A 27,836-nucleotide genomic window follows, 5' to 3' on the forward strand; every position below is an offset into this window, starting at 1 on the left:
CGCCCCTTTGCGTCATTTTCAAGAAAAAAGGGCTACTAAAAGAAGACATTCCCCGGAATGTTATAGTGAGAGCGGCCAAAACAGGGTTCATGAGTAAGTCTCTCGTGCTTGAGTGAATCTTGCTCGTGTAGAATTGGCAAACTTGTGCGCTTTTTCAGCGACCGAACATGTTGGTGCTTGACTCATTTTGAGGCCACCTCACAGCCGATGTAAAGGGAGCTCTGTTCGATGGCAAGACAGACGTCGTGATCTCTGGGGGACTAAACATCAATCCTTCGGCCACTGGATGTAGTGCTCAATAAACCTTTCGAAGATCACGTCCGCGGCAACATGCCGGGCGACAATACCAAGGCCCCCGCAGCCACCTACAACGTCCACCGCTTGTGACCATTTGTGGCCGGCTGTCGTCAGCTTGGAAGTCTCTTTCAGAAGAGATGGTGCGCAACTCTTTCCACAAGTGCTGCATCAGCAATGCATACCTGCCAAGTTCAAGGATTCTGAATCCGGGAAATTTCTGCAGCAGGAGGGGGGGGGGGGGTTGAATTATTTGCTCCTATTTTTTTTTTTTTGCACCAAAAAAAAACCCAAGGACAAACAAACAAAAAAACATCGCAAAAAACAAGAAGGGGTGGAGAGTCTCAGTCGCAAGTGCAAACATCAGCGTTGCGGTCGGCATGGAGTGGCCGAACACACGAAGGTAGGGTTTCCCACTAAGGTGAGAGTCTCAAAGGATCAACACAACTAGCAGAATTTATTTTCTTCAAAATAGCTCGTGTATCTGTAACCAAGTGAACGAACAGAACAGGACATCGCAGCTGGCTGCCGCAAAAGCGCGCATCAAAGCTTTGCTCCCTACTAGATTCTTTTGACAGGAAAGCCAAAACGCGTCTGGCCCCTTTGGTATTGACAGTCTAGGCTGGTGTTTTGCCGTCTCCGCCACCGCCGTCATTCACCGTATATGTATACTTATCTATATATGTTAACACTCTAGAAAAGAAAAAAAAGCCGCCCGCGCTCGGTGCCCAGCTCGTCGCAATGCGCAGACGCCCGCTTATCTCTGGCACGTACTTTGCCCCGCGGATGGGGTTGATGCTTGTGCGTGCGCGCTTATCTTTCGGTGGGGAGAATCGTGTGCCTTTGGCTTTCACTGGAACAATTGTGTTAGTTGCCAGGCCCACAAAGATATCTTCAGTCTATGCACAGGCCCCGTTTGCGAGAAGAGCGCGCTTTTCATACACAGCAAGGTATAACAGGGACACTTGTTAGTTTGTACTCATCCGTACCTTTGGTTATGTACCGAGCATTGCTTTTTTTTTTTTGTTCAAGCAGCACGTTACGTGTCGAGTTGTAAACGTTGTTAGTTCGCCCTCGTCTTGTGTGAATTGTTTTCGTGCGTCATTTGTGCGTGAGCAATGCACTGCGTGTTTCGATCTGTTTGCCGTTCTCAGTGTGACATTCCAAGTTGTTGCTGTCGCATTCATTGCTTCGCCCTTGCGGGGAAACTGACTTTTTTTTTAAACGCATTTATCGTCTTTAGTCTACTCATGCGTGCCCTCGGAGCTTGTAGATCGCTATTGCACCGCCGCGACCACGATGTTGCGCACGGTGGTTGCAGCAAATGGTAGCTCCATTTTCAATCCCCGTGCGCTTGACTGCGCACGCGCCTTCAAAACAAAGTCGTTTTATGCCGTATACGATCTGCCGCGGTTTTGTCCGCAGGGGTTGCAGAAAGCAGCATAGCTTTGACTGGTTGAGTGTTGGATGGACGCACACTTTCGAGACTCTGTCAGTTATACATGATCGCATGAAAAGTGACCACGGTTTCATCGACAGCGGTTGTGGCAACGACAATCACGCACACTGTAGAAAGCAGTGTGTCGCACACGTTCTTCTGAAGCTTCGAGTACGCTGCTCTCGACCTTCGTTCGACAATTTCCGTACTAAAGTTCGTATCGCTTGCCGCAATTAGGAATGTGTTTGGAACATTCAAATTAATGCCCAATAGACATAGTGGAATTGCACTGAGGAATTTTACAAATTCGCATCTGCCGCGGTTTTGCATCACTGAGATTCTACTGTACGTTTAGACAAACGCCTCTTAATCTCATTCATAATAAAATGGGGTAGGTTCGAAAAGCCTGGAGCTGATCGAGCTGCTTTTTTGTCAAGGCGGCTGGATCACGCACCAAAATATCGATTTCCGGGAGATTTTCATAACAACCGTACAAACGGAAGAAACGGTCAAAATCCGAGAGTCTCCCGGCGTATCTGGGAGACTTGGCAGGTATGGCAATGCATTGGATATACGGAGGACGATGGACTCGAGGATGTAACTAGTGGGAAACAGACATTGTCCGACTCAAGTTCGGACGAGTCTGAGTAACAGCACTTTGTGGCCTTCTGGCATTTCACTACATAAGATTAGTGGCAAAATAAAATAAAATGTCAACCATAAAACAGCTGGTTGTGTCGCATATTTATCAAGGTACGGGTGTGCTATGATAATTAATGATTTTTAAAAATTTCTTTTTGAGAAATTCAAGGTCGGGGGGTTGACCTATATTCCAGTCCGACCTATATTTCGGCTTTTACAGTAGTTTTACCTGCACTAATGAAAACGTTACTTTGGCAAAACAAGACAGCCAGCCTGTTAATGTTAGATTAAACGGTCATTGCGCGGACACGACAAAGAAATTACCAAAAGCAGTGGCACAGCTTTTTGATGTAACAGGACACAACTTTGACAATTTCAAGCTTTACATACTTCAGTCAAACTTATCGTCTGCAAGAGACAGAGAGCATACAGATTCGTACCTTATTTACAAGTCCAATTCACTCCAGCCAGTAGGTATAAATGTTTCTAAAGAGGCTCTTGAATCCATTCGGTATGAAACATACACAAAGAAAACCGATGCAAGTTAAGCCCTCCCTCTAGGAGTATCAAAACTGTTATTGTTAACATCTGCCAACTGTGATTCAGCGACACGTATAAATCCTCATCTCCCTTTTCACCTCACCACACTTGTCGAAACGTCAGCTCGACACAATTCCTATTTACGGATTTTCGCATCCTATCACAACATGAACAATTCACAGCACACCTTTGTGCAGCTGCTTCTCAGACAAACACTTCTCCACTTAGAATGTTGGCATCAGTCTTTGCTCTTCTTCCAAACACTAGCTACAACAAGTGGTCAGCATAAGTGTGGGATGATGTAAGAAATCCACCAACACTACTGCCACTGAGCTTTGCCGGCTGTGACTGACCTGGGCAGCACATTGGAGAGGCCTGGGTCCCTAGGTCCTGGGACAAAGATGAACCGGGAGTGCTTGATCAGTAGTGGAAACTCGTGGAGCATTTCAGCCAGGGCCTTGAATCCTTCTGTGACAACAGAGCATGTGGCAACCACAGGCTGATATTAAAGGGCATAGGGAACCTTGTCAATATGAATGAAAAAGAGTAGTTTGATTGAACGAGAGCCACTTACAAAGCAGTGTAAAAAATTTTGGCGTTTTATGTCCCACAACCATGATAGGATTATGAGAGATGCCATAACGTGCCTCAAGAACTTCTGCCGTCATCAAAAATGCGGTTGCTACTGCCGATGGGATAGCATAGGAGTGTAGTGGCTAGCTATAGCTCATTTTTCATTTTATGCAGTGCACAGCAAAGCAAAGAAGCACAAGAGATACCTTGTCCGACTCACCTGGCAAAGGTGGTCGCCTTTGTGTAAAGTTTTGGAACTGCCATTGAACAAGAGGGAATGTGATGAGTATTTTGTTTGAAAGGCAATTAATCGTGCAGCTTGAGTTATAACATGAAACACTGCATTTGATTGGGAATGTAGATTCTCCACATACATTACATGCAAGGTTGTTATTACAACCTTGCATGTAATCGCCTTTGTATTACAACCTTGCATGGTCGCCTTTGTGTAAAGTTTTGGAACTGCCATTGAACAAGAGGGAATGTGATGAGTATTTTGTTTGAAAGGCAATTAATCGTGCAGCTCGAGTTATAACATGAAACACTGCATTTGATTGGGAATGTAGATTCTCCACATACATTACATGCAAGGTTGTTATTACAACCTGGCATGTCTAACTTATGAGCATCTGGATTACCACCAGTTATTAACTGTAGGGCAGCACATTTCAACGACTGCACATATGCTCATTTTTTAATGTATCAAGTACATGGTATCTGGGAATTCATGGGATTAAGCTTGACATGTGTTGGTATTACAGCGAAACCTCAGTGATAACATCACAGCTCGCACAAATTTCAAAGTGTTAACAACCTTTCCAATGTCCTGACCAAGACCCACAGGGTATTGGAGCGTGCAGTCTATTGGAGTACAGTTGCTGGGAAATGATTTTCACCATGCAAAATTTCATACGAACATATGCCAGCTCACAGGTACAAACAGGTGCTGCTCGTGCTTTCACAGGAGACACGGTAATCACGCACGGACATGCATGAGGTGCTACCATCAGCACTACGTCCACACCTCATAGATCGTGTGTGAAATCTTGGAGGCCTTTTGTGTTATGTGTAGAAGCCATTAATTTAGGCACTAAAAAAAGCTTTTTAGATGCCAAAAACATGCAGATAAAACACCACTTAAGGCCTCCAAAATCATAATTAGAAGCGCAATAAATTTCAGTGTAAGTTCAAATAATTTCAAAAAGATGAGCGCAGCTTGTATCTATGACAGGAAGCAAAAAATTGATTGTAATAGTACGAAGGCGGCAATGGTTGAGCATAGGCAAGCATTTCCCAAATGGTTTGCAGAATACGGTCTTTTGTTTTATTGTTCAGCATGATGAGTCATCAAGTGTCCACAGTCAACAGAACAATCTTGGGTGCCTTTCATTTCATCATGGCCGGGAAGGGCAGTGCAGGTAGCCAGACCCTTTAAAAACAAGGAGGGAAGAACGCTGGATCTAATCTCTAATGTCGGTGAACACCTTAAAGGGCTGCTGCCCAGGTTTGAGCATTTTCAGCTGACAAGTGTAATGCACGCACTGGGTGCTCACGATCACGTCTGCTAAGATTCACACAGCTTCAGGTTGCAGAATGACGTTGAAATTTCCATCTGAATGCGACTTCCCTTTTTCCTCAGATATGTGCATCCCAAGATGGAGGGGGTGACGCACAACTAGAAATGGTCCTGTTCTTATGTCACTCTTTTATGTAAGCATTGGCCCACTGATGTCGCTCACCATACATTCTTACTCAGCTTTAAACCAGATGAAATACGTCCCATTTCCTGGCCATAGCACGTGACCACGGTGTAAATACACGTGAGACTGCGAGAATTATTCGAGGCGACATGAGTAATCTGTGTAATCTAATATTGAGAATGATGAATGAAAACTGAAAGAAATAATAAAAAACAACCAATGTGAGTGTGTTCTTATTTTATTTCAAATCGGGCTCTATTTTGCATACAATCATTTTCTCACCGTTGCCGCACTGTGCTATCGCCAGCCCTGACAACGCTTGGCGTGTTTTTGGTGCATCGTCTCTGACGGCAGTTCCAGCAGTGCAACGCGGTGCATTGAGGTAAGGACACATGATTCGTGCCAGCCTCCCCAAAAGTACTGAGCGGTCCATCCCACAAAAATGGGTAATACACTACCGAGAACGTTGAAACAACACAATTGATGGCATACATGCACGAGAGTGGCCTTGATGTGTGCATGACGCGTTGATGCATATGCATCATGCAATCTTCTGGCTCCGCAGAGGGCAAGGAAGGGCTCTCGATGGATACACAAGGTGAGTGGAAACCATTTCATGCTTGCCTCCTCACATGACAGTTTCTTGGCAAAATTATCATGGTACAACACTCTTCATTGGACATGCAACTTCCAGTGTAGGAGTACAATTTTTTGACAAGGGTTCTTTGAGAAGTAAATTCTGAACAAAAGAGAAGCCGCATGCATGAATCATTATTTTTTTTTTCCAAATTACATTTTCTTTTCTTTATTTCCTTTATTCAATGGTTACCCCACCTAGCGTGAAGACGCTTCAGGAGAGGGTTGAAATGCCAAAAAAAAAAGGAAACACATCTTCATTGACAGAGAGAGCACTTACTCTCTTGATAAGTCATTCTATTCGCTCATGGTAGGAAAAAAAAACAACTTAGCACACATTAGATCTGCTATGGTATTCTAAAATCTTAGCCTTTTTAGAACATTGATAATTGTGCAAAGAGACATAATGAGGACTGCTTAGGTACATTTCTTTTTAAATTTGAGTTTTACCATGATGTAATTGACATCGGAGCTTGAAGTGCACTTTGCTTAAAAAGATGAGTATTTTCCATCCTAGTCAATTTTTCATATAGGGACAACTGTCATTTCTAGAGCATTGGCATGCGACAAACCTTGCAGCTCTGTTCTGTATTTTGTTCAAGTTGCCACTTAAAATAATTTTTCAAGGGTTCTACATAGGGCAAGTGTATGTTAAATAAGCCATTGATTTTAAACCTGCCCGTGCATTCCTCAGGTTTCACTGTATACCATTTAATGACTTGGCGGCCTCCGAAACCTTTGAGCAAGTATGAGCATTCAATGAGTGGCTCTCCGCGGTTTCGCATTCATTCTCCACCTACCCACGGCTACCCAGAGGGAACTGTTGCTCCATTCTCAGCTCTACACCTACATTTTCGGGACGGTTCTTCAATTCCTACAGGACACAGAACTGTCTGTAGAAGACACTCGCCGCGTACTCGACCACAAACGCCACTCTAATTTTCTTCTCCCTTCTTTACTTCTCTCTTCCAGTTCTCCTGCAGACATGCTTCCATTTAGAGCTGCCGAAATAGAATCTTTTTTCCTCAGCCTCTCTTCCTCCTCCAACAACTCTGACCATGTCAGTGCTGTGGCGTATGATGACCGCCACATCCCATTTCAATGCTGTTAGCAGTTGTTTTAGGGGCGAAGTGCCTTAAGGTGTTACCCGATCGTCCTCTGTAGTAACCACCTCTCTCGGGTATGCGCCAAGAGGAGTCCGCTAGATGGCCGTACTTGCATATAATCAATATATGATGAAAAGATGCTTCTTGGAATGTCTGATAGATGGCGGCATTTGTATATATTCAATATTTGATAAAAAGAAGCTCCTTAAGGCGTCACCCAATACGATCGCAGGGGAGTTTAGTTGTTGGAATGTCCACTAGATGGTGGTAATTGTATATAGTCAATATGTGATGAAAAGATGTGAAGTGGTGGTACTTGGAGTTTTGACTAGACCGACAGACATACAGACGGACAGATGCACGGAAGTACAGACCAACCCACGGTTGGACGGACGGACGGATGCACGAACGGACGGACGGACACTTCGCCACTGTCATCATATTTCAGTCTGTGGATATTCTGCGATTTTTTTTGGAAGTAAATTGAACAAAAAAACTTGTTTGAACCTCATAGAGTTTGTAAAGGACAATGTTGTCCTTTGACATAAATGATCGTCTCAAACCGCTATAGAAAACTAAATTTCTACCAAATGGTGCTCATAAAATACCGATTTATAAAATGGGCATTTATAGGCACTTCCAGGCACTTAGACACGGACACCGAAAATAGGCATATATAGGCACTGTAAAAAACACCATAAAAGTCTTTGTTAATCTCTACTTCGTGCTCATATGTCATGTGGCACGATTGGAACACAAGGAACAAAATAGGCATTTGCCTACTCATTTAGATTACAGATGTGGTCGCACTTTTTTTTTTTGAACGCATTGACCTGTGCTGCTCATGGCAACAACGTCACTAAAGGAAACCGAAGCTCAAGTTTGCGGAGCGACGACAACGCCGCACCTGGCCCTGGCAGCGAGCTCCAGAAAACTTGAAGGTAGGCACAGGGGAGGGCACAGGCGAGTCAATGTGTTTTGCCGAAACCAGAACACGTGCAACACGCGCGGAACACGTTCTGCAGTCGGTGCGGGCCACTTAGACGCCGTGCCGTCAGCTGGGCGAGTCTAAACAGGACGCTCACTCTACGAACTTGCCTTTCCACAATGGTAGAAGCGGCCCCACGGAAGCGTCAGCGAGGTCCGAAGTAATGTGTTGTGGGCTGCCACAAAAATGCAGGCAACACCAAGGAACGACGCTCTTCACGCATAAAAAGCTGTATGAGTTTTCAGCAAGTCACAGCAGGCGAACACAGTCGCATTCACGAAAGATAGAGCAAGCATGACACGAGAGCCGAAAAAAAAAAAAAAAAAAAAGAACGAGGCGAGCACTTGAACTTGACCAGGGTGTCTAGCAAATTGCAGAATTCAATTTGCCTGACTTTTCCAGGTTTTCACTGACCATTTTAGCTAAAATTCCCTGACCTATACAACAGACACCATTTTGTGGAAATGGTCCGTGAAGCATATTAAAAGGGTACAGAAAACGCATTTCATTGTAGAGTAAAACATTTATTGCGACTGCCCTCATTCTCGAAATGCACTTCAATTAGGGTTTGAGAGAGTTTATTTCATTTTGAAGAATAGAAGCTTCAAGTTGCGCTTCACTAAGCAGCCTTTGCTTTTATTTTTCTTGTAGCTCTTTAATCAGAGCTGCTGCTTTTTTTCTTCTTCTCTAATTCAGTTGTTTCATTTCGCTCTCTCTTCTTTGTTAGCAGCTGCTCCCTGTAGACGCTGTAGGCACTGCGAACTGTCTTCACCGTGCTGTCGGTAATGTATACTGGAGCGCTGCCACCTGCTGCCAAGACCGCATCATGCAGTACTCTCTGTGCCACTAGAGAATCTTCTTTCAAATTTTTAACAAGGCATTCCTTGTTGACAGAAAAGCCTCTCTCTGCCGCAGCATTGCCGTGAGACAAGCACGAGAAAAGTTTCACAAAAAACTGCAGCTCCTTGTGATCCTGGGAACCTATGATTGTCCACAGAGTGTCCAGCCTCTGTTTCTTCCTGTCAAAATTTGCCAGCTGTGCCCGTGTACTGCTTTCTGAGCACACCTTCAGGTAGGAGCGATGGGCTCGCTCTGCTTGCAAGCCGGTCATCCAGTGGTGCTCGGAAAGTACTTCAAGTGCCAGCGTAAGCCGCCTGGGACCAGCCTCCAAAGACAATGCACAGACAGGGTCCAAACAGCCTGCACCCACGGTCAACTTGTACTTAAGCGGCGATCTCTCCACCACTTTCTGTGCACAAGCCTTGACAAACAATATGCAGCCTTTTTAAATATTCATTATTGCAAGCTGAGACAACTTCTTGTTCTTGCGGAGCTAGTTTTTTGCCGAAAACCCAACGTGTCGAATGCGGCTACATTTACTGCATTTTCTGGTATGCTTAGGTCTATCTTCATCAACTTGGCGATCGTGTCGGCAGCATTGAGAACTTCCCGTTTTACAATTCTCGACAGCAGTGAACGCAGAATGCTCTCTAGTGCTGCTGACAGGAATGGAACCATCGGTTTATCCGTTTGAAATTCACGTAGAAAGGATTCCAATTCCTCAGCAACCGAAAGAGCAAAAGCTAGCTTTGCTGACAAGACCTGATTAGACACAGCTTCTTCAACCACTTTGTAGCTTGAGCATGTTGGCCTCTTGTGTGCTTTTTCTTAACACTGCTGCACAAATAGAATGAGGTGTGGTAGAATCTCCAGTGCCCTACAGATTACAGTACTGTTTTCCAGCCACCTCACTGCACAGAACTTCTTGGGGAATTTTGAGCACCCCGTGAGGCTGACGAAGTCAGCAAGACGTGCAGGAACGCAATTGAACAGGTTGTAGGCGCTTCGAAGAAATGATACCAAATCCTAGCCAGATGCAACGTGGCCAGCTTTATATGCACCATTGATTGCATGAAGGCCACAGCTTCCTATGTCGAGGATATGGCTCTCATCTGACTCGCGAAGCTCTTCCTTCAGAGACCGCAAAAACTTAAAATGAACATTTGGCCCGTCCATGGACACTTGCAGGATTTTGGATCCTTTGATTTCCTCCACCGCTTGATGAAACGCCGACGCCAAATCTTCAGCGCACGTATGACCCATGAAACAAGACGTCAGGTAGCGAGTCTTCATGCTGTCGTCAGCAGCATCCCAGTATCTAAAGAGAACATCCATTTGCTGTTTCTGGGTGACCTTGTTGAGCGCCTCGTCGAAACAGACTACCAGGTAAGGCACATTGACGAGACTCGACAGCAACATATTGCGAAAGTACGGCGCAATGCCATGGCAAATGGTGTAGCCTACCTTGTCTTTACCTAGCTGAACTTTTGCAGCCACCTCAGAAGTGGGAAACATCAGTGGAAAAAGTGCCAGAGACGCTGCCACAGAACGAAAGGATCCATGTGTCATTATCGTATTGAATATTTCTGCTTTAGTCACGTTGTTCTTAAACAAAAAACCACCCACTGACACTTGCACAGGAGCTGTAGTCACTGCAACTTCGGTAGCAGCAGGCGTAGATCCAGCGCTACTGCTAGGTGAGGCGTCCGTCGGGCTTTTAAAAAATGACAATATCTTTGGCTGGGAAGCACTTTTGAAAAAATTCAATGCAGCAATGTGCTTCTTGCTAGAGGCATGACTTGAAACAGCTCTGTGACCCATGTTGCTCAGCAAAAACGTTCTTTGGCAAAGTGTACACATGGCTTTGTGCGGATCATTTTCCAAAGGCCTAATCCAACTTGCATAGTCGGAGACACTTGGGTTCGCCCAGTCCGCATTAAAGGAACACTTCTTGCCTCCTGACATCTTCAATGAAAAAATATTTTGAAGCACGCGACACCGAAACGCAGCACTGATAAGCAGTGCGCGACGCTGATGATCGCGTCTGAAATGCTCCAGATCCGATGGATTTCTTCTCTCCGGAATATGCCTTCACAGAAATATACAAATATGTTCACTTCAAATCACAGAGACACTTAGTCGAGGACAACGTCGCACACCACAATTCGCGCTACGCAGGAACTCCGGGAAAATGTCCGCGAGAACGCAAAGCTCACAATTCACACATTTTCAGTCGCAGTAGAGCCTAGCCACACTCTACAACAAAGGGACCTCGCCATGCTGGATTTATTGCGTGCAGATTGTCGTGGCTTGGCCAGGCCCCGGAAACTTTCAAGTTCAAGTGCTCACCTGTAGGGGGCGAAAGAATCAATTATGACTAGAGGTGTGCGCCGAGATGACTTCGACCGGCGGCGGCGTGGGGGTCGTTCAGAGTCGGCGGCGGCGGCGTTGTCGGCGCACGCCGGTTAATTTATCGGCGGCGGCGCGCGGCCAATTTTCATCGGCGGCGGCGCGGAAACCGAAAGTAAAAATTCAAAAGGTTCTTCTGCCAGAGGTTACTGAATTAGTTGAAATTCAGGAATTTTCACCCAATAGCACTAATGACACTACACAATGTGTCGACATCACGATGAATGCAAAGCGTTTTGTAAAATAGTTTTTATTTCGCTTTCATAATAAAAAACGCGTATTTCAACCTAAGTCCATGTTCTAGCACGAATGTGCAGCACTTTGCTTGTTTTTTTTTTTTAATTTAAGATGCAGCAGTTTGTTTCTTCATGAAACCTACTACCTGTTTCTTCCTGAAACCTACCTACGTCATACTTCATGAAACCTACTTTCATTGAACATTGAGCAAGCACCGACGCACGTCACTCAGTTCGCTTTTTCCGAATTGGATGTCACTTTAACATTGTACGCTGCACGAAAAAAGAAGCACCTCTGCTACGAGTTTTCTTATTGTGATTGCAAGAAGCCGCTTTTTTGAGTATCTGTCATGCCTTGAATGTTACTTTCCTTCAAACGAATCGAACTACCTACTTTTCACAATATGAGAATGTTTTATGTAGCGGTATAAGATGCGGAAGAAAACCAATCTGCGCATTTAGTCAACTAGACCTCACCGTTGCAAAAGGGGCACTTGACCCCTTCAAGCCGCACCAGCACTTGCTACCCACTCTAGCGACAGCAACACGACCCCCTCCCTCAGCCATGATGCAAGTTGAAAGAAGGGTTTCCTTACCCCTAAGACAATAACCTGTCGATGGCCATATGTGCAGATGAGAGCAAATGCAATATTTGCTCAGATACACAGTCCAAACTGGTTATGACCTGGACGCCCGTTGACCACGCCTGCAGAGAACGTTGACTCCCCGACCCCTTTGTGCTCGGTCAGGGGAGGGGAACATCCCTTGCAAGTGGGCCCCATCAAAATTTCTCTTAAAAATGTCACAAATAAGAATGCTTGATAAGTATGTATAAAACATTCAACTTTTTAATGCTTTTTTTTTTTGTAGCATGTACACGTGCTCAATACCCATCAGGTGTGTGAGACAATTCAAATCGCAACTGCCACTCTCGAATGGTTCCGGAAAAGACTCAATAGAAGAATACAATTACGAGTGCTGGGAACCTACGTTCGTTTGTCAATTTGATTTCTAGGCATGATTTTAATTCTTATATGAACAAAAATAAAACCTGCAAAATATTAAAACAAAATGGCTGCTATTGCAAGATGTGTGTGCCCCTTCGTGATTTTTCTAGACTTACACGTATGCAAGCCACATCTGGTGTCACAAACTTGCAAGTGTCCCCCCTCCTACCCACGATATCTCCCAATACCCCCCTCTCCCATAAAAAGGCACCGATGTAGGCCTTCGTAGGCCTCCATGATTGCCTACTGGCGCGCGGCGGACCATTTCGGTTGCTAGGACCAACAGTACCGATTTCGACATGCTTTATTGAAGGTGCTGAAGGATCAAGAAAAGGCCGATTGTTGTAAATTTCTTGAGAGTTCAATGATAGCTTCTTTGTGAATACCGTAGATTATCGAACCTCACTTTGTGTATAATGATCTAATGAAAAAAAAAAAATGGTTTCACCCTGGGTCACTGCAGTCAGAAGCCATCACATGGGCAGGCGTCATTAAGCCTTTATAAAACACTGCTAAGATTCAGCACATTTGTACAAATAATTCTCGGTAAATGAACATTAAGTATAATCCTTGCTTGGGTTAGTATGTGTGAAACATAAATTTGAAATTTAAAAATTCTCATTGTGGGTTTCTGTAGCAAAGACACATTGATTAAAACTGGTGATTCCGGAGCTACGGCAGAGGTAACATTCGTTATGTTTTTTTTCGGTTACGGTAATGGTAATGCATTACCTTTTTTCATGTATATATAGAACGTGGAGCCGTGAAACGTTCCCTTTTTTATTATAGTAACGAGTAACGTATTTAGTTACTTTTTACTGTAACAGATACAACCCTAAATATATAGGGTTACAGGAGTGATGTCGGCCCACACCGTCAGTTGCGGTCTATAGGCTGGCTGTAAACATTACATAGATATATTCCTTTCATCCAGCACGTGATAGTGACGGTTCGCTCGACCATTGATGTTCTCGACCTTTGAGGAATACACAACAGCTTCTTAATAATATGCATATCATCCAACCGAAGCGTTCACTTCGTTTCGCTAAAATTTACAGTCAACCTGAGTGCTGTCGTCACGCCGTATGTTATAGGTAGAAACTTAGCCTACTCGAAATACCCAAAGACGTCGATCCACCTAGCAACGCGTGGCTACCCGCTGACGGTTCTGTATGAAAATAGCATCCACAGTGGAGCCTGTCGCATCTGCTGAAATTTGATCGCAACATTATTATACTGCCACTCCGCTTGTATTTTTATGTCACTGTCTTGCGCAAAGACACCGCCATTGTGCTTCAGTAGCTAAGGTAGTCGGCTGCTGACCCGCAAGTCGCGCGATCGAATCACACCTGTGGCGGCTGCATTTTCGATAGAGACGAAAATGCTGTAGGCCCATGTGTTCAGATTTGGGTGCATGTTAAAGAACCCCAAGTTGTAATAATTTCTGGAGTCCTCCACTTCGGCATCTCTCATAATCATATGGTGGTTTTGAAACATTGAACACCTCATATTAATCAACTGCCTTGCGCAAAGCACGCTTGGCAGTCTGCGAAAATTCTAGATTATTTTAGAATCTCCTGATAAGCTTGAGACACCTACAATATGGATGATGTTCGATGCCACGGGTGTATATGGCGACGTACCTTGGCGCAAACCATATTACCGACGACCAATGCTGTGATCACCGCTATCTGCGTAAAGCGTGAATTTCTAGCACTTTGTACTTTTCTAGGCACATGTTCACGAAATAAAAAGTGTCGTCTTGACCAACCCAAGTACCATATTCTTTGCCGTCGCAACCACGTGGCAATAAGCTAAGTAAGATGAGAACGGTGAAATGATTGATACAAAACAGTGAGATGGGGCGTAAGTGCACGGCCAAGTTTCATTTAAGATGCTTATACCACAAGCTATTTTCTTCTATGGAACCAATATAATGTGGATTTTTTAAATTACTGTGAAATTGAATGTCAAGAAAGGAAGAACGCGAACGTAGAAAGAGACAGTGGAGACGAAAAGTGATAGGTATGGACGTAAAGTTTGATCGGTCATTCCACGCCAAACGTCCAAGGTGTTTTGGCGGCTACCTCAGGTGTATTAAAAAATGTCGGGATGATTGACTCCATTGAAAGCAGTCTATTGCGAAAATGTTTTGCAGAGAAAAATATTTTTGGTCACCTATATGTAACCAAAATACCAGCCATAGTCTGGGCCCTATATTCAGTCCTAAGATAAAAGCACATTTACTGAGCGAGTCTATGTAGGCTCCATTTATTTTGCCGACCCATAGTTCCTAATATTTAAAGCCTCCTACTATGGCGTCCCTCATTGTCGTATTGACGTTCCGGTTTGTAAACCCGAAAACTTTATTTTTCAAATGATAAAACTGTTCATATCTCTCCCTCCCCGGAACTCATTCTAGGTCCTTTGATAAACACCAGTCATATATATTTAAAAAATACTTGGATATCAACTACTCATAACTCTTATTTAAGGATGTGGAAATTAAATGACCGTCACTAAATGACCGATGAGGTGAAATATTAACATTAAAAAGCATAGTAAACATGACTAAACAGCTAATTCTACGCTAAAACAATGTAACCTAAATCAATGATGTTCCCACACATCTAAAACCTCATGCAATGTCTATTGCATACCTGGAAGGTGCAGTTATTTAAGCGCTTTTTGCAGTGAAATTCGTCCATAGAGTCAATCCCGTTCATGGTGGTGCTATTTTTGAATTTGACGTTTGAATATATAACGAAGCATTAGGAAATTCTTTCCGTGAAACCCGTATTTTTTTTTTTTTGGCGATGTAATTGAGGATTGTATGCATTGTGCTGGCACGAATTTTAATGTAGGTGATGTGTTTGTAGAGTGCACCGATCGCTGACTGTGGTGAAATACTTTATGTTCATTCATCACGTGATCTGCTCCCAGAGAACAGAATACATAACGAAGTGCATTGCTAATGAACAGAGGAATTAAATATTTCTCGGTCTTTTGAGGTTGTTTCTGTAATCCAATCTAAACACGTTTGTATTAAACGAGCATGACGGTGCAAAGGGATGGAATTGAGTTCTGCAGCTCGTTGTGGCACATGTACCACTCCAGGACACGTTTATTACGTGACATCGGAATCTACACTGAGCTTGATCTATGATTATGTACCTAATTAACGAAGAAGAAGTGCTAAGCTCCAGATTCATTATTAATGTGGCTTCAAAGACGAGAAAGCAGCATGATTCGTGAGCAATCGAGCACCCGTTCTCTCTCTCAATTGCGTTGAACTGCTTGTGCCCTCAGATGCCACTTCAGTTTTTTTTTTTGAATAAATGTGGCAATTGGGATAGTTGTGAGCGCTAAACAGGACGTTGCATGAGTGGGTATATTTGAGGAAAGTATTAGTGGATCCGGCTGACAAAAACATCGGTGAGTCTGAGTGTGAGTGAGTTTAAATAGAGAGAAACTTCGTTAGTCTCAGTCCGAGTGGGTCCAAAGCAAAATATTTTTATATATGGTTTCGTAACACCGACCGTACAGACAACAGCATAGAGGCTTTCACTTGCCGTCTTCGCGCTCGCGATGATCAAGAGTTGCAATTTGGAACATCTGTGCACCGGGCCCCAGTGCATAAACCGGGTCTTCTGCAGAACACCAAAGCCTAGATGGTGATGGTCTACAAGTCCTTCAATTAGCAGAAGTGGTCTCTTACAATGTGCTTTACTTTTCCAAGTGCGTCAGGCGTATAGTCTTCTATGCAGCCCCCTAGCATAGGTTTAATTGAAGGACTCATTGAAGAAGCGATCCAAACTAGTTTTCTTTTTGTACCAGCACCAAATAGCACATCGGCACTACTGCCACATGCTCCACATAGCACAAGTCAGTTAATAGACAAACGCCATGATGAAAAATAGCAATGGGCAAAGTGCATGGTTTAACCCAACACCCTCAAGACTGGAGGGTTTCATTCCACCGGCCGTAGAGACAACAGCATAGAGGCTGGCTTTCACTTGCCGTCTTCGCGCTCGCAATGATCAAGAGTTGCAATTTGGAACATCTGTGCACGAGGCCCCAGTGCATAAACCGGGTTTTCAGCAAAAATATGTCACTTCTTTCATTCAAAATATGCCGGAGGGAAAATTCCTGGTGATCGAATGCTTGGTAGTCTGTAGGAAATCCTGTCACCGCGTTGATATGGCTTATCGTACACCATTCTATAGAAGCAGCAGCGGGGCTTAACAGTCATGAACCATGGAAAAGCGCAGACAGAGAACAAGTACTCCCACGTGCGAACTTAGTTTTAAAAATATTGGAGCGATTTCCTTTTTTTTTTTTTGAGAAAATCATTTCCAGAAGTCATGCGTGGCGAATAAATATTTGTAGTACTTTAACTCAAATATATGCGAGTAACAACCGCCTCATACCTCGGCTATATAATGAAAATATACTAGAATTACAAGACTTTCAAAAAAAGCTATCACATACACTGCACGCCTTTTTATAGTAGATGCACGTTAGGTACGTCATTGCGACCACTACCAATTCCCTCTCAGAGTGAAACTGTGCGTGGTTATGTGCATGTGTCTGTAGAAGATGTTAAGATCGGCCTCCCTAGCTGGGCACCGCTTGGACGCGGGGGACGATTGCAGCTAAGCCTAACCTGATTTGTTCCGGATCAACGCTCTCGAGGTGCGCCAAAAGAGGCGACAACACGAAAGTCATACTTCGAATTCTTTAGAGCTGTTGGCTCCCCTCGTCAAAAACACTTTGGACACGCCTGACTGACTGACGGCCTAGGAAGAGCTGTTTGAAATCGAGGGTGCTTGATTTGTTCGACGTGCCAAGAGACACGCTGAACAATAAGCCGAAAGCTTGGGATCCCTCGTCAGGTATGTTTCCCACACACTGTGGTGCTTGCAAGTCTTCCATTCTCACAAGCCCTAGCCTGCCTAGCGCTGCAGACCCTATTCTGCACATGCGATGCAATGTTATTGCACTGTGATGTGTTGTGCGTATTATTGCACTGTGACCTACGTTATGTTTCTCTCTTGCCGTGTGACAAACTCAACGTGCACCTTCTCTCTTTCCTTGGTTGAAAAGAAGGCAGTGTTTGACTTTCTCTGTCTTTCTCCCTCTCTCGTTTTTTTAATCCTTATTCGCTGCTCCCTGCTGGGCTGCAGAAATTTATTTGGCACCTTTTTATAACCACTACCCCCCCCCCCCCCATTTGGCGGATGGAGATGAAGGCGCCAATTTGTTCGGAGTGCCCTGAACTGAATTGACATGCAGTCTGTCAGTTTACAGTGATCTGCAAGGCGGCTTTCCTGTAAGGTTTGTTTTTCAACCAAACTCTCTCGTTCACAGAATGCTTTTATTTCTCATTTTGAGCACGCGAGTACAACAAAATGTCACCTCTCCAAATTCCAGCGAAGGCACGCGAGCACAAGATCTCAAAAAAAAAAAAAAAAAGGAATGGCAAAAACGAAATGAGCGAGAAAATCTGCCTGTGAACGAGAGTTCTTGGTTGAAAAACTAACCTTACAGAAAAGCTGCCTAGCAGATTATTGCAAACTGTCCACTGTTTTCTCCTGCAGATAATTTTAGGAAGGCCAGGGCGTAAAGCGTGAGCACCGAGACGCTCTGAACCATCCCTGAAAAGATCCCATCACGCTTCCATGATGCTACCATCAACATATAGCTACCTTTAGTGTGTAAATAGTGTATATAAACGTTCCTCTTATCAGCCCCGGCTACTCTGCTCGACTTCTACCCGAGACTTGGCTAGCTCCTTCGAATACATCACGAGCAAGCAAAAGGGCACGGAGTTGTACAGGCGAATATGTGCGACATGACATCGCTTTTATTACGTGACATATTCCTTCTCCGCTGCATTCGTCCGCTCGTGTCCGCAGATAACGTTCCAGTTTTATAGCGGCGACACACCGTTGATTGCAGTAACGTCATTGAATATCAATTAAACAGAGGTTGCATTATTTATTTGCAAATTACTTCAACTTAAAGTATGGTGAAGTAATTTATTACTTAGCCACCTGAGGAGCTTTCTAACTTGACTAACTTTCTTATCAAGACCTGAATATAAAGTTAAGATTTATTTGGTTAATTCTGAGCATTACCTTCGCAACAGAAGTACATCACCACTGTCCACAATAATTATTATTCATCTTTCACAGTGCCAGTAGGTCCGTTCAAGTTACGTGATGAAGACATCTTTGCTGGACTACGTCATATATGGCATGTCGCTCAAGTGTCTGCCTCCGCATTATTGACGAATCCAGCCATCTTTTGTAAACTTTTTGCTGGCAAGTTTTTTTAAATTTTATTTTGTTCTTTTTAAAACTGGTGGCCTCAGACAAGCTTATTAGGCCTCTGCTCACCACTTATATAGCGCCGTTACACGCGGCGCCTGGGCCAACGGGGAAGAGCGGCGTTCTTTGTTCGTCAAACAAGTCACCGAAGGGCTGCCAGCCGTGTTTTGTCCATCTTAGCCGGGAAGTGAGGTGGCATTCCGACACCATAAGGCGTTTGACGTGACGACCACAGTGGTTTCTTGGTGTCACAGGTGCAGCGTGGTGGCCTTGCCCGAATCAAAGACATTGACGTGAGCGAGTGTGAGCGGCACCGTCAGAAATGGTGTGTGTGTCCCGTGATTCAACAGCGCATTCCGGACCCATTCCCTGATTTAGTCAAAACGCACACTTTATGATGAGCCACCCAGCTCATTCGCAAGAGATCTCTTGCCCTGTCTGTACAGAATGTAATAAATCCTCTGTTAAGTTTGCCATCCTACTCCTGAGTGCACATGCGTTCTCTTTTCTGTCTCTCTACACCCCCTTTCTTGCCCCTATTTCTCCACCCCCAGTGCTGGGCAGCAAACCGGATGCCAAGATCTGGTTAATCCCCCAGCGCTCTTTTCTCTCTCTTGCAATCTTACTGCCTTGGCATCTTCATCCCGGATATTTGATGCCTGAATTAAAAGGCATCAAATATTTTCTGCAGCATGTTGAGACGCTGCATATGAGTGGTCATCCTCGAAAATCATCAACATTAACACCATGGACAGGTGATGATATACCCTGAGTAGATTCGAGCATGTATTATGCCTCGACGCTTCTAATCTCCATTAAACTTCTCCCTTTCGATTTCATCCTTCGGGACTTTGTGTAGTTCTTCACCTAACGCGCTGCATTCGTGCTGCACTGCAACCATTTCATTTCTTCTGTGTATACGCCCCTGTTTCGGGCACGATCATAGGCTGCCATCTTGGAGTGATTATGATGCCGTTTAGCATCCATATGAATATTCGAGTAGTGCTATGGTGAACTCGCACGCATCAACACGCTGAACCAGTACATTCAACGTTGTATGACCAAAATCATTGCTAATTACGACATAGAAAACGAGCAAAAATTAATTTTAAGCCTCAGATGGCAGCGTCTATGCATTACGGTAACTGTTACATTTATTTTTTGTCAATTTGTCCAATATGTCATTTCATGCAGCGGCCGCTGAACTTGTGCCGCTGTTCATAGTGGTACTCTCGTTCTCTAAAGCTGGATGAAGATAACTAAGAAGCCCGTTTTTTACTGGCTACATAAATGTGAAACGAAGCTATAAACCACTATGAAAAAGAAAAAGACAAATCTGTGAAAATTCGGACTGGTGCATAAATGGCGCGCCGATTGCGCCGATGAAAAACGTCGGCGGCGGCGCGGCGACCAGTCGGCGCACACCTCTAACCGCGGCGCGTTTCTGCTTCAAACACCCAGAGTGGATCTACTAACCTCTCTCGCCACTCGCGCTATTGCACTTTCTTGTATAGGCGCCTTCGTTCGGGCTAAGTTTTATTTTAAAATTATCAAATACTACATGTTTGCGAACTGCTACACATAAAAAACATTTTGTTCTTTTAAGGGGAGATGCTACTCGAAAAACGATTTTCTTTAATAAGAGTCTGAATTTAACACAAATTAGCATGCTAACAGAATTTTTTCTCCTCTTTTCAAATATGTCATTTATTTTCATGTATATTGCTTGGTTTTCTTTCTGCAGGTCAGATACTGCAAAATTATGGCCATTGTTATGCAACAATTCTGACCTATAAAAATTTGAGATAAAGCATGCAGATATAGCTGACTATGATCCTTTGGAACTGTAGAGTGCAAAAAACTATATAAATTTTGTGTGTAAAAAGGTGAAATACAATAATAAAATAGAAAAATTTACTATGGCTCTAGTTGCCAAGGGCTTTCAATGTTATGTAATTTTTGAAAAACATAATCAAGCAGCACTGTCAATCTGAATAGATACTTGCACTCTATGGGCCTTCATCATGCTATGTGCGAAATTTCATAGAGGTATGACAATTCTAAGTATACGAACTAGCGTGTATAAGAAGCACAGATCACACAAAACTGCAAAAGGAGAATAACGCATTTGAAAGTTTGAAACCTTTTTTTTTTATCACAGAGTTGTTAGAAATGCATAATCTTTGGCCATAATGTTCAACAGAACTTTGAAAAGCACTGCAAGTTACTAGAACTGTCCTGCAGCATAGGTTGTGCCCTCACGGTCCTTGCGAGCACTCTCTTCTAGCCGTGCCCTTTTCACTCCACGACGACGGTGGGCCCTTGCTTCTGCTGTCAGACGCTCGGACATTCTCTTAATGCGCCTCGCATCGCGGCAATCACTGAAAGTAACTAGATCTCTAGATGGCAGTATGTTGAGCTCTTCCAGGATGTGCTCGAAAGTAGCATCACCCTTGTTGAACCACAGGATTGCCATAGCTACGGCAGTCTCGACAACCGTTCGGGAGACAAAGTTAGTCTTGGGGCAAAGTAGCCAAATTTTGCTGTTCAGGGATTCCGATGCGTTCTGGGTTTTCCCTTTGATGCATCGAGCAAGGAGCTTCTCATCCGTTAGCCGCTTATAAATGGGCAAAACAGCCAATCCCTGTGCTTTTGTCAGGAGAAATGTGTGGCGTGGTGCAGGTTCACCAAGTGGTTCCGCGCGTTGATGTTTGCACCACGACTCTGTTCCTGCAGGGCAAAACTTGTGGCTGCCAGCATTGTCAGTAGAGCATGAGTGGAAGTACGAAGCCCATACTGCAGTGTACATATCCCGTACACTCCCCCTGTTGCTTGTTATGGCAATCCGATAGTATGTTTTGTTTGGAGCTTCTGAATGGCTGGCTCTTTCATTTTCTGCCCTCGTGGTAATGGCACATGCAGCTTCCGTAGCGCGGTGCCAAGTCTCTTGGCCACATTATTAGTGCAGTCTTCTTTTTCTATATTAACAGCACCATAGACTTTTGACTCTGCAACTGCACTATATGCTTTGCTGTCACCGTCACTCAAGAATGTCATGAAATGCAGTGGGGTGTCGTAAGTCAATGTTCTCTGTCAAATGCGCATTGCAGCCTCCGTTTTCATGGCATGGAAGGAACAGTCTGCATTTTTTTCACAGACTGGGCCATGGAATGCCTGCCACAGTTTCTCGTCTGGGCCCATATCCTTGTGCCTACTGCATGTCAGGCAGTAATTTGATATGACCTCGATGTCTAAGCAGAGGCCAGTATCTAAGGAGATAACTGCGCCAATCCCGTTGTGGCTTTTGTGGCCCCTCTTCTGCCAAGTGCCGTCAAACATAACAGCCACATCAGTTTCGCCTGCTACTTCTTTCGTCAACTCTCTGGATCGGCGCAAGTTTTCACTCACAGCTGCCATGGCAGCGGTGTGCACCTTCTTTGCTATCGAAAAAAATCCTCGGTGGTGCATTGGCTTTGGGAGTCCAATAATGGAGCAAAATCTCGACAATTGCTCATGCCCAATGGAGACAGCGGGTGCAGCCACCACCGCCTTCACATTTACAGCAAAACTATCTCGGGAGCTCCCACTGTCGTACCGTTGGCTCACTCGGCTGCTGCCGTCCGCCGTAACACGCAGTGACGTATAGGAGCACGAAAGAACAGTCGCTGAGCATTCGCTGTTTTCGCAATGAAGTTCGAGGAGCGACGAAAGTCCCTTGCGCTTTTCTGCCGGCTCCCGAACGGCAAGTTTTTGAATACCGCAAGCAGGGCATGCCGCACCTGCCACAAGTGCCGTCAGCAAGAGGGTGTCGCACAAAACTGTCGTTGCACAAACCTCATCGCGCTGTCTTTTGTCTTTTTTGAAGAAGCCGAGTTTCTTTTCCGAAGCACTGACGAAAGAAAGCGCAGCGTCAATCCCTTCATCGCAGCCACTGTCGCTCGCGCACTCGTCGATGCCGCCGTCAGGCCTAGCACACGTAAGCGCGTTCTCGTTCGTCACCGTCGTTTGGGGCGCTTTACGCCGCCTTCCCTTGAACTTGTGCTTCTTTCGAAACTTCTGCGGTCTCACGTTGCACTTTTTCGGGCTTGTCATCGCGGAAATATGCGTAGACGCGCAGAAAAGCAGACGGACCAAATGCCGATGGCCGCCACCAACACAGCTGACAATGACTCGGTAGCCAATGGCGATGCAGCTTAGGGTGCCGCGCGTTTCAAACCGCTCAAACCACGTGATAAAAAGGCCTCGTTTTTTATTTTTTTTTGCCCACGTACGAAACTGGCGGTCGTCAGAGCTGCAAGAAGAAGGCCGGACGCAACTTTCCCAACTGATCGGGATGGCGGGCGGCACTGCGACGGGGAGCAGCGCGCAGTCAAAGATGGCCAATATCGGCGCAAATTCACGAAATTTTGAGCCACCGCGATGCCTTCATACACATTTTTTTGCATTTTCCTGTTCGAATTTAGTTTTGAAATTTTCACAGATGAAAGAAGAAGGTTTGAAGATTACAATGCAATAAAAATCAGAAATACGAGAAATTTCGCTAAAAACGCGATTTTTCGACTCGCATCTCCCCTTAACAAGTAGTTTTTCCTAAACATGTGCTGCGTCATGAACTCTTTGTAATAATTTTTGATCCAGCTGACTCGATGTCAGTAGCAGCCTATCGACATCATTATCCTCATTTCAAAGTTTGCGACGGCCAACGGTTGCGACGGCAGGTAACGGCTCGCGGTATGTTCGGAGGTGTGTCGGACTGTTTTGTGTCCCTGTAAATATTTCGAGCCTCTGCCGACCGACACATTCTTTCTCATTCTGTTTATTTCGACTCGTTCAAATGCTTCCACGAAGGGAATTCGAGTGACTTTCGGGGAATGAAGCAACCGTTGAAGCTTTCATCGGATGAACACCCGTTGCAAGCCCGGGCTGGTGAGTGGAAACCACTTCAGTTTTTTAAGGATGGTTGCTTGCTGTGCAACAGCTGTGCAATTTGCGCAGCTGTTGCACCCCTGCCTGACCATATTTAATAGACAAAGCCAATTAGAACATTTAAAACCATAGCCTTTCATTATAACATGACTGAAGATCAGTTGACTGCCCATTTTCCAGAAACCAGATTTTTCAAACACGCTTGAAAATTCAGATGATTTCCCGATAGAATCACAAGCCCTGTCGACGTCTATGGATAAAAAACTGTGAAATTTTCGGCGCTGAAACTCTTCTATGTCTGATTTTTCGGGCTTCCAGCCGACATTGCAAGTAAGAAACAGTGTTACTTAAAATTTCTACCTTTGATAGGTCTATGGCCTCGTAGGCTTAAACAAAAGCATTCAAAAATCTGAAAGTTGTCTGAAAATGTCTGAAATCTGAAAGTTATTTCAAAAATGTCTGAAAGTTGGCTTTGCCACAATGCAAAGTGCTACGAGGTGAAGGAGATAAATTCAAAGGGACTGGTATCACTGGGGAGTGAGGTGATGTCTAACGGATAAGCACCGGAAATACTCCGAGGTGTGATGGTGGTCATGCGGCAAACACGCCACTAAGACTTAATCGCTTTATAATAAGCATCTTCAGCTAACTGCTTCAGCTGACCAACATACATCTCATCACGACGGGACCATCCTTTGAAAGTGTGTGAATATATGTGCCGAACATCAACGTATGCAAATACTTTTTTTCCTAAAACTATTCAGGAACGGAACGGTCTTCCAAAAAACATTGTGACCGCCCCTTCCACAGCGTTTTCTTCCCTTTTAAAGGAGTATGTGGTCGCATAACGATATTGTATGCTGTGATTTAGGTGTTTTTGATTTGTCTTTATTTTTTGAGTGCCGTGCAGTTCAACTTGTCCTCACTGATTTAAATGTACTTTGAATTTGTAAACCCCCTTCAACAATGCCCCCAGAGGGCGCTGTAGGTATATGTATAAATAAATAAATAAATAAATAAATAAATAAATAAATAAATTACTGCATGTGGCTCAGTTCTCGACGTACTGCACAGTTTTAATCACTCACGTACGCTGCCTTTCTATGCTTCATCAAGGCACGCAGTGCCTTGATGAAGGAAAACAGCTCGCCATCGTCGCGCCCATGTGTGATAAAGTACAGAGTGGGCATCAAAAACACTCTTTTATGACAAACATGTGTGTACGAAAGCGCCCCAGTAGAAACGGGGTCAGCTTTGTAGGTTATCTGCTGCACACAACTAGGAACGATCGGCCTCGAGTGGAAGCAAGTGCTACGTGTCGCTCACAGGAGATTTTCATACAGTGGCACATCTTCTAAGTGCACACATGCATCGCGGAAGTCCAAGCAAGTATTCCTCTATTCCGTCGCATTCTTTATGTTTTTATGTTTTATGTCATCATTTCCACACGCTCCATGCGATCTGACACTTACTCCGCGCTTTGCTGGTATCAGCGGCGCTCATCACGCGATATGTATTTGCAAATGAACATTGGTAGGCCCTGATTGTATTTATAAAGCCTGAGCCTGCACCGAAATGCCTGATCAGCGTACTCTAGGAGGAATTGAGGCTATTTCAGATGGGGCTGTGGCTATTTGATTACTTGAGCGGGATAAAAAGCCATGAACCTTTTTTGAGACGATTTCCCAGTCTCTGGAATGTTCGAAAAATCGGGCATTCATTGCGTCCCAACGATCCATGGTCCCAACAGTGACATTTGGCCCAGTTCGGCTCGGCTTGGCTCAGGCACAGCCGGACTACAGTGGCGGCACGCGCCCACTTCCTTACGGCCTGCCCACCCAAGGAGGGAATAATAGGGCAAATTCTTCATAGCTCGTAGCAGCGGTTGCCGAGTGGGGGCACTACCGAACCAACACTCTACTCTCCCAACCCCTTCTCTTTCTCAGTCGACGCCTCACCTCTGGCGGAGTGAACCGACCACGCTTGCCGCACATTTTTCGGACCTGCCGTGGAATATCACCGATATGAATGAATACATTCGCTGCTATATTTCACCAAGTAAGTATACTTGTTGTGTGCTTCAGTTGCATAATTTTCTCAATCGGTTTCTGATTGCGTCGTTATAATATTTTCAGGGTGCATCGGGTTAAACTGGTACACGTGGACTGGCCGGCATCGAAATGGTGTACTGCTGCGTGCCCTTTTGCCGCTCACACCCTGGAAAAAGCCCAGGTGTTTCATTTCAACAATTTCCGAGTGACGGAAATTTGTGCGCCAAATGGCAAAGGAACATTGCTAGGAAGGATTTAACTATCAACGATAAGTCGCCGTCAACGGTCGTGTGTAGCCAGCACTTCCTTTCGACTGACTACGCTTCCGGGTGCCGCATAAAGAAACTTTTGCGTGGCGCTGTGCCCACAGTTTTCAAAGGCTATCCAGCGTACATGATGCCTCCTGCAAAAAGGCCTCGCAAGGAACCTGCTCCTCGGGCTGTTGAACCTCCTTTCAAAGCAAATCAAGCGAAAAGCCCGGCCGCTTGAATCGCTGCCTGTGGAAGACAATGTGTCTATCGAATGCCACGAACACACCAAAAGCATGAGCACGCAAACCACAAACAACGATCACCAACGTGCAAGCCGGTACCTCTCCACTATCTCTTTTACTAGAAAAACTCGTCAAGGTAGAGCAGCGCAGTGCATTCCATCGCAAAAGCAAACATCTTGCTTCGGTCAAAAAAATCAAGGCGGACTCGCAGAATGGATACAAAAAGGCAGTGTTCCTGATTCACCAAATTGAACCATATGGGAAGCAGCATCTGACGTACCCTGAAGAAGTAATTCGAGAATGTGTGATATGGAGATTTCTCTCGCCGAAAGGATACGACCATGCTCGAACATCAGGGCTCCTAAACTTACCAGCAAAATGCACCCTCTAAAAATACATGGGCTCCAGCCCAACCTCATCTGGAATGAGTGCTGCAATGCGAATAAGACTGGTTCAAGAAGTGTCACTTCTGAGCAGCAGGCAGCATATGGCATCATTAATTGTTGATGAAGCAAGCACTAAGCCAAAATGCACCTATGACAGAAAAGAAGATGCCGTATTTGGTTTTAAGGACAGACCCGATAGCAGCGCGTTGAACATGCAGGGTATTTTGGCAAACAGGGTTTTTTTTTGTGCTTTGTTCTGTGTGGCACAAACAGTGAATATAAGATACCTTGCTGATATTATTTCACCAAGCAGCCGAGTGGAAAAGACCTTTTCAAATGGACAAAATAAGTGATCCCCACAGTCGAGTGGTGTGGTTTCAACATCGTTCGTATTGTAACTGACAAATACTCGGCTAACACCAGGATGTTCAAACACATAGGCAATGGCTCCTTGCGCATGGTTATAACGCACCCACATGACCCTGACCGGGTAATCTTCCTTAGCTTTGACCTGTGCCATGTGATAAAAAATATCCGAAGCCAGTTCCTCAAAAGGCAGCTCACAGATGGCTGCTACGTTATAAGCGGTACATACGTACAGAAATTGCACGGGTATCACAAGTCAATGACTGTGAAACTTGCTCGCAACGTAACACGGAACTGCGTGCTGTCCAAGTGTTTTCGCCACAAGTGTGTGCGGCGGTACAACATCTGCAGGAGAATTACTGCGGAGACAGGGACCTGCATGATTTCAAAGACGCGGATGCTACCATTCTTCTCATGAAACCGTAAAGTAATGGTTTGATATTCATGATACTTCCTGTGCTGGAAGTGGTTACAAGGCGTCGATTTGCAGTCCGCACGATCATCGTTTGCTGTGGCTTGAAAACAAGTTCACTGTGTACATAAAGAATGTACAGTTGTGTTCACTCGCCTCAGGCAATGGCGCTCTCAGAGAAGAGACCTTTCAAGCGTTGCTATTCACCACGCAATCCGCTGTGGAAACTACACGCTTCTTGCTTCAAGAAGGCGTCAGTTACGTGCTGACAAAGAAACTAAATAGCGATCCAATTGAGGCACTGTTTGGGCGAATTCGACAAATGTGTGGTGGCAATTACCAATTGGACGCCAGAGCCGTTACGGCTGCCCTTGATAGGATTGTGAAGGCTAAGTCATTATGCCCAAAAGAAGCTGAAACGTCCAATGTTGATGCTGAGCAAGTGGCACCCACACTGTCTG

General features: G+C 44.8%; 2 protein-coding genes across 4 annotated transcripts in view; both read right to left on the reverse strand.

Moving 5' to 3' along the window:
- Positions 1 to 27,836, reverse strand: part of PolE2 (DNA polymerase epsilon subunit 2) — a 340,119-nt gene that overhangs the window by 148,383 nt on the left and 163,900 nt on the right. For all 3 annotated transcript variants that reach the window (XR_012895549.1, XM_037424388.2, XM_037424387.2), the window contains exon 8: positions 3,268 to 3,382. Coding sequence is in view for 2 of the 3 variants with exons in the window: in XM_037424388.2 (XP_037280285.1) it covers positions 3,268 to 3,382 (115 nt within the window). In the remaining variant the exon portion in view is untranslated. The remainder of the gene's footprint in view (positions 1 to 3,267; positions 3,383 to 27,836) is intronic.
- Positions 3,404 to 12,564, reverse strand: LOC142818083 (uncharacterized). The gene has a single exon (XM_075896337.1). It carries the CDS (start codon positions 10,720 to 10,722, stop codon positions 9,784 to 9,786), a length of 939 nt encoding a protein of 312 aa, XP_075752452.1. The 5' UTR covers positions 10,723 to 12,564; the 3' UTR covers positions 3,404 to 9,783.

This window comes from Rhipicephalus microplus, chromosome 5 (genome assembly GCF_043290135.1).
Source record: "Rhipicephalus microplus isolate Deutch F79 chromosome 5, USDA_Rmic, whole genome shotgun sequence".
NCBI classification, from domain to species: Eukaryota; Metazoa; Arthropoda; class Arachnida; order Ixodida; family Ixodidae; genus Rhipicephalus; species Rhipicephalus microplus.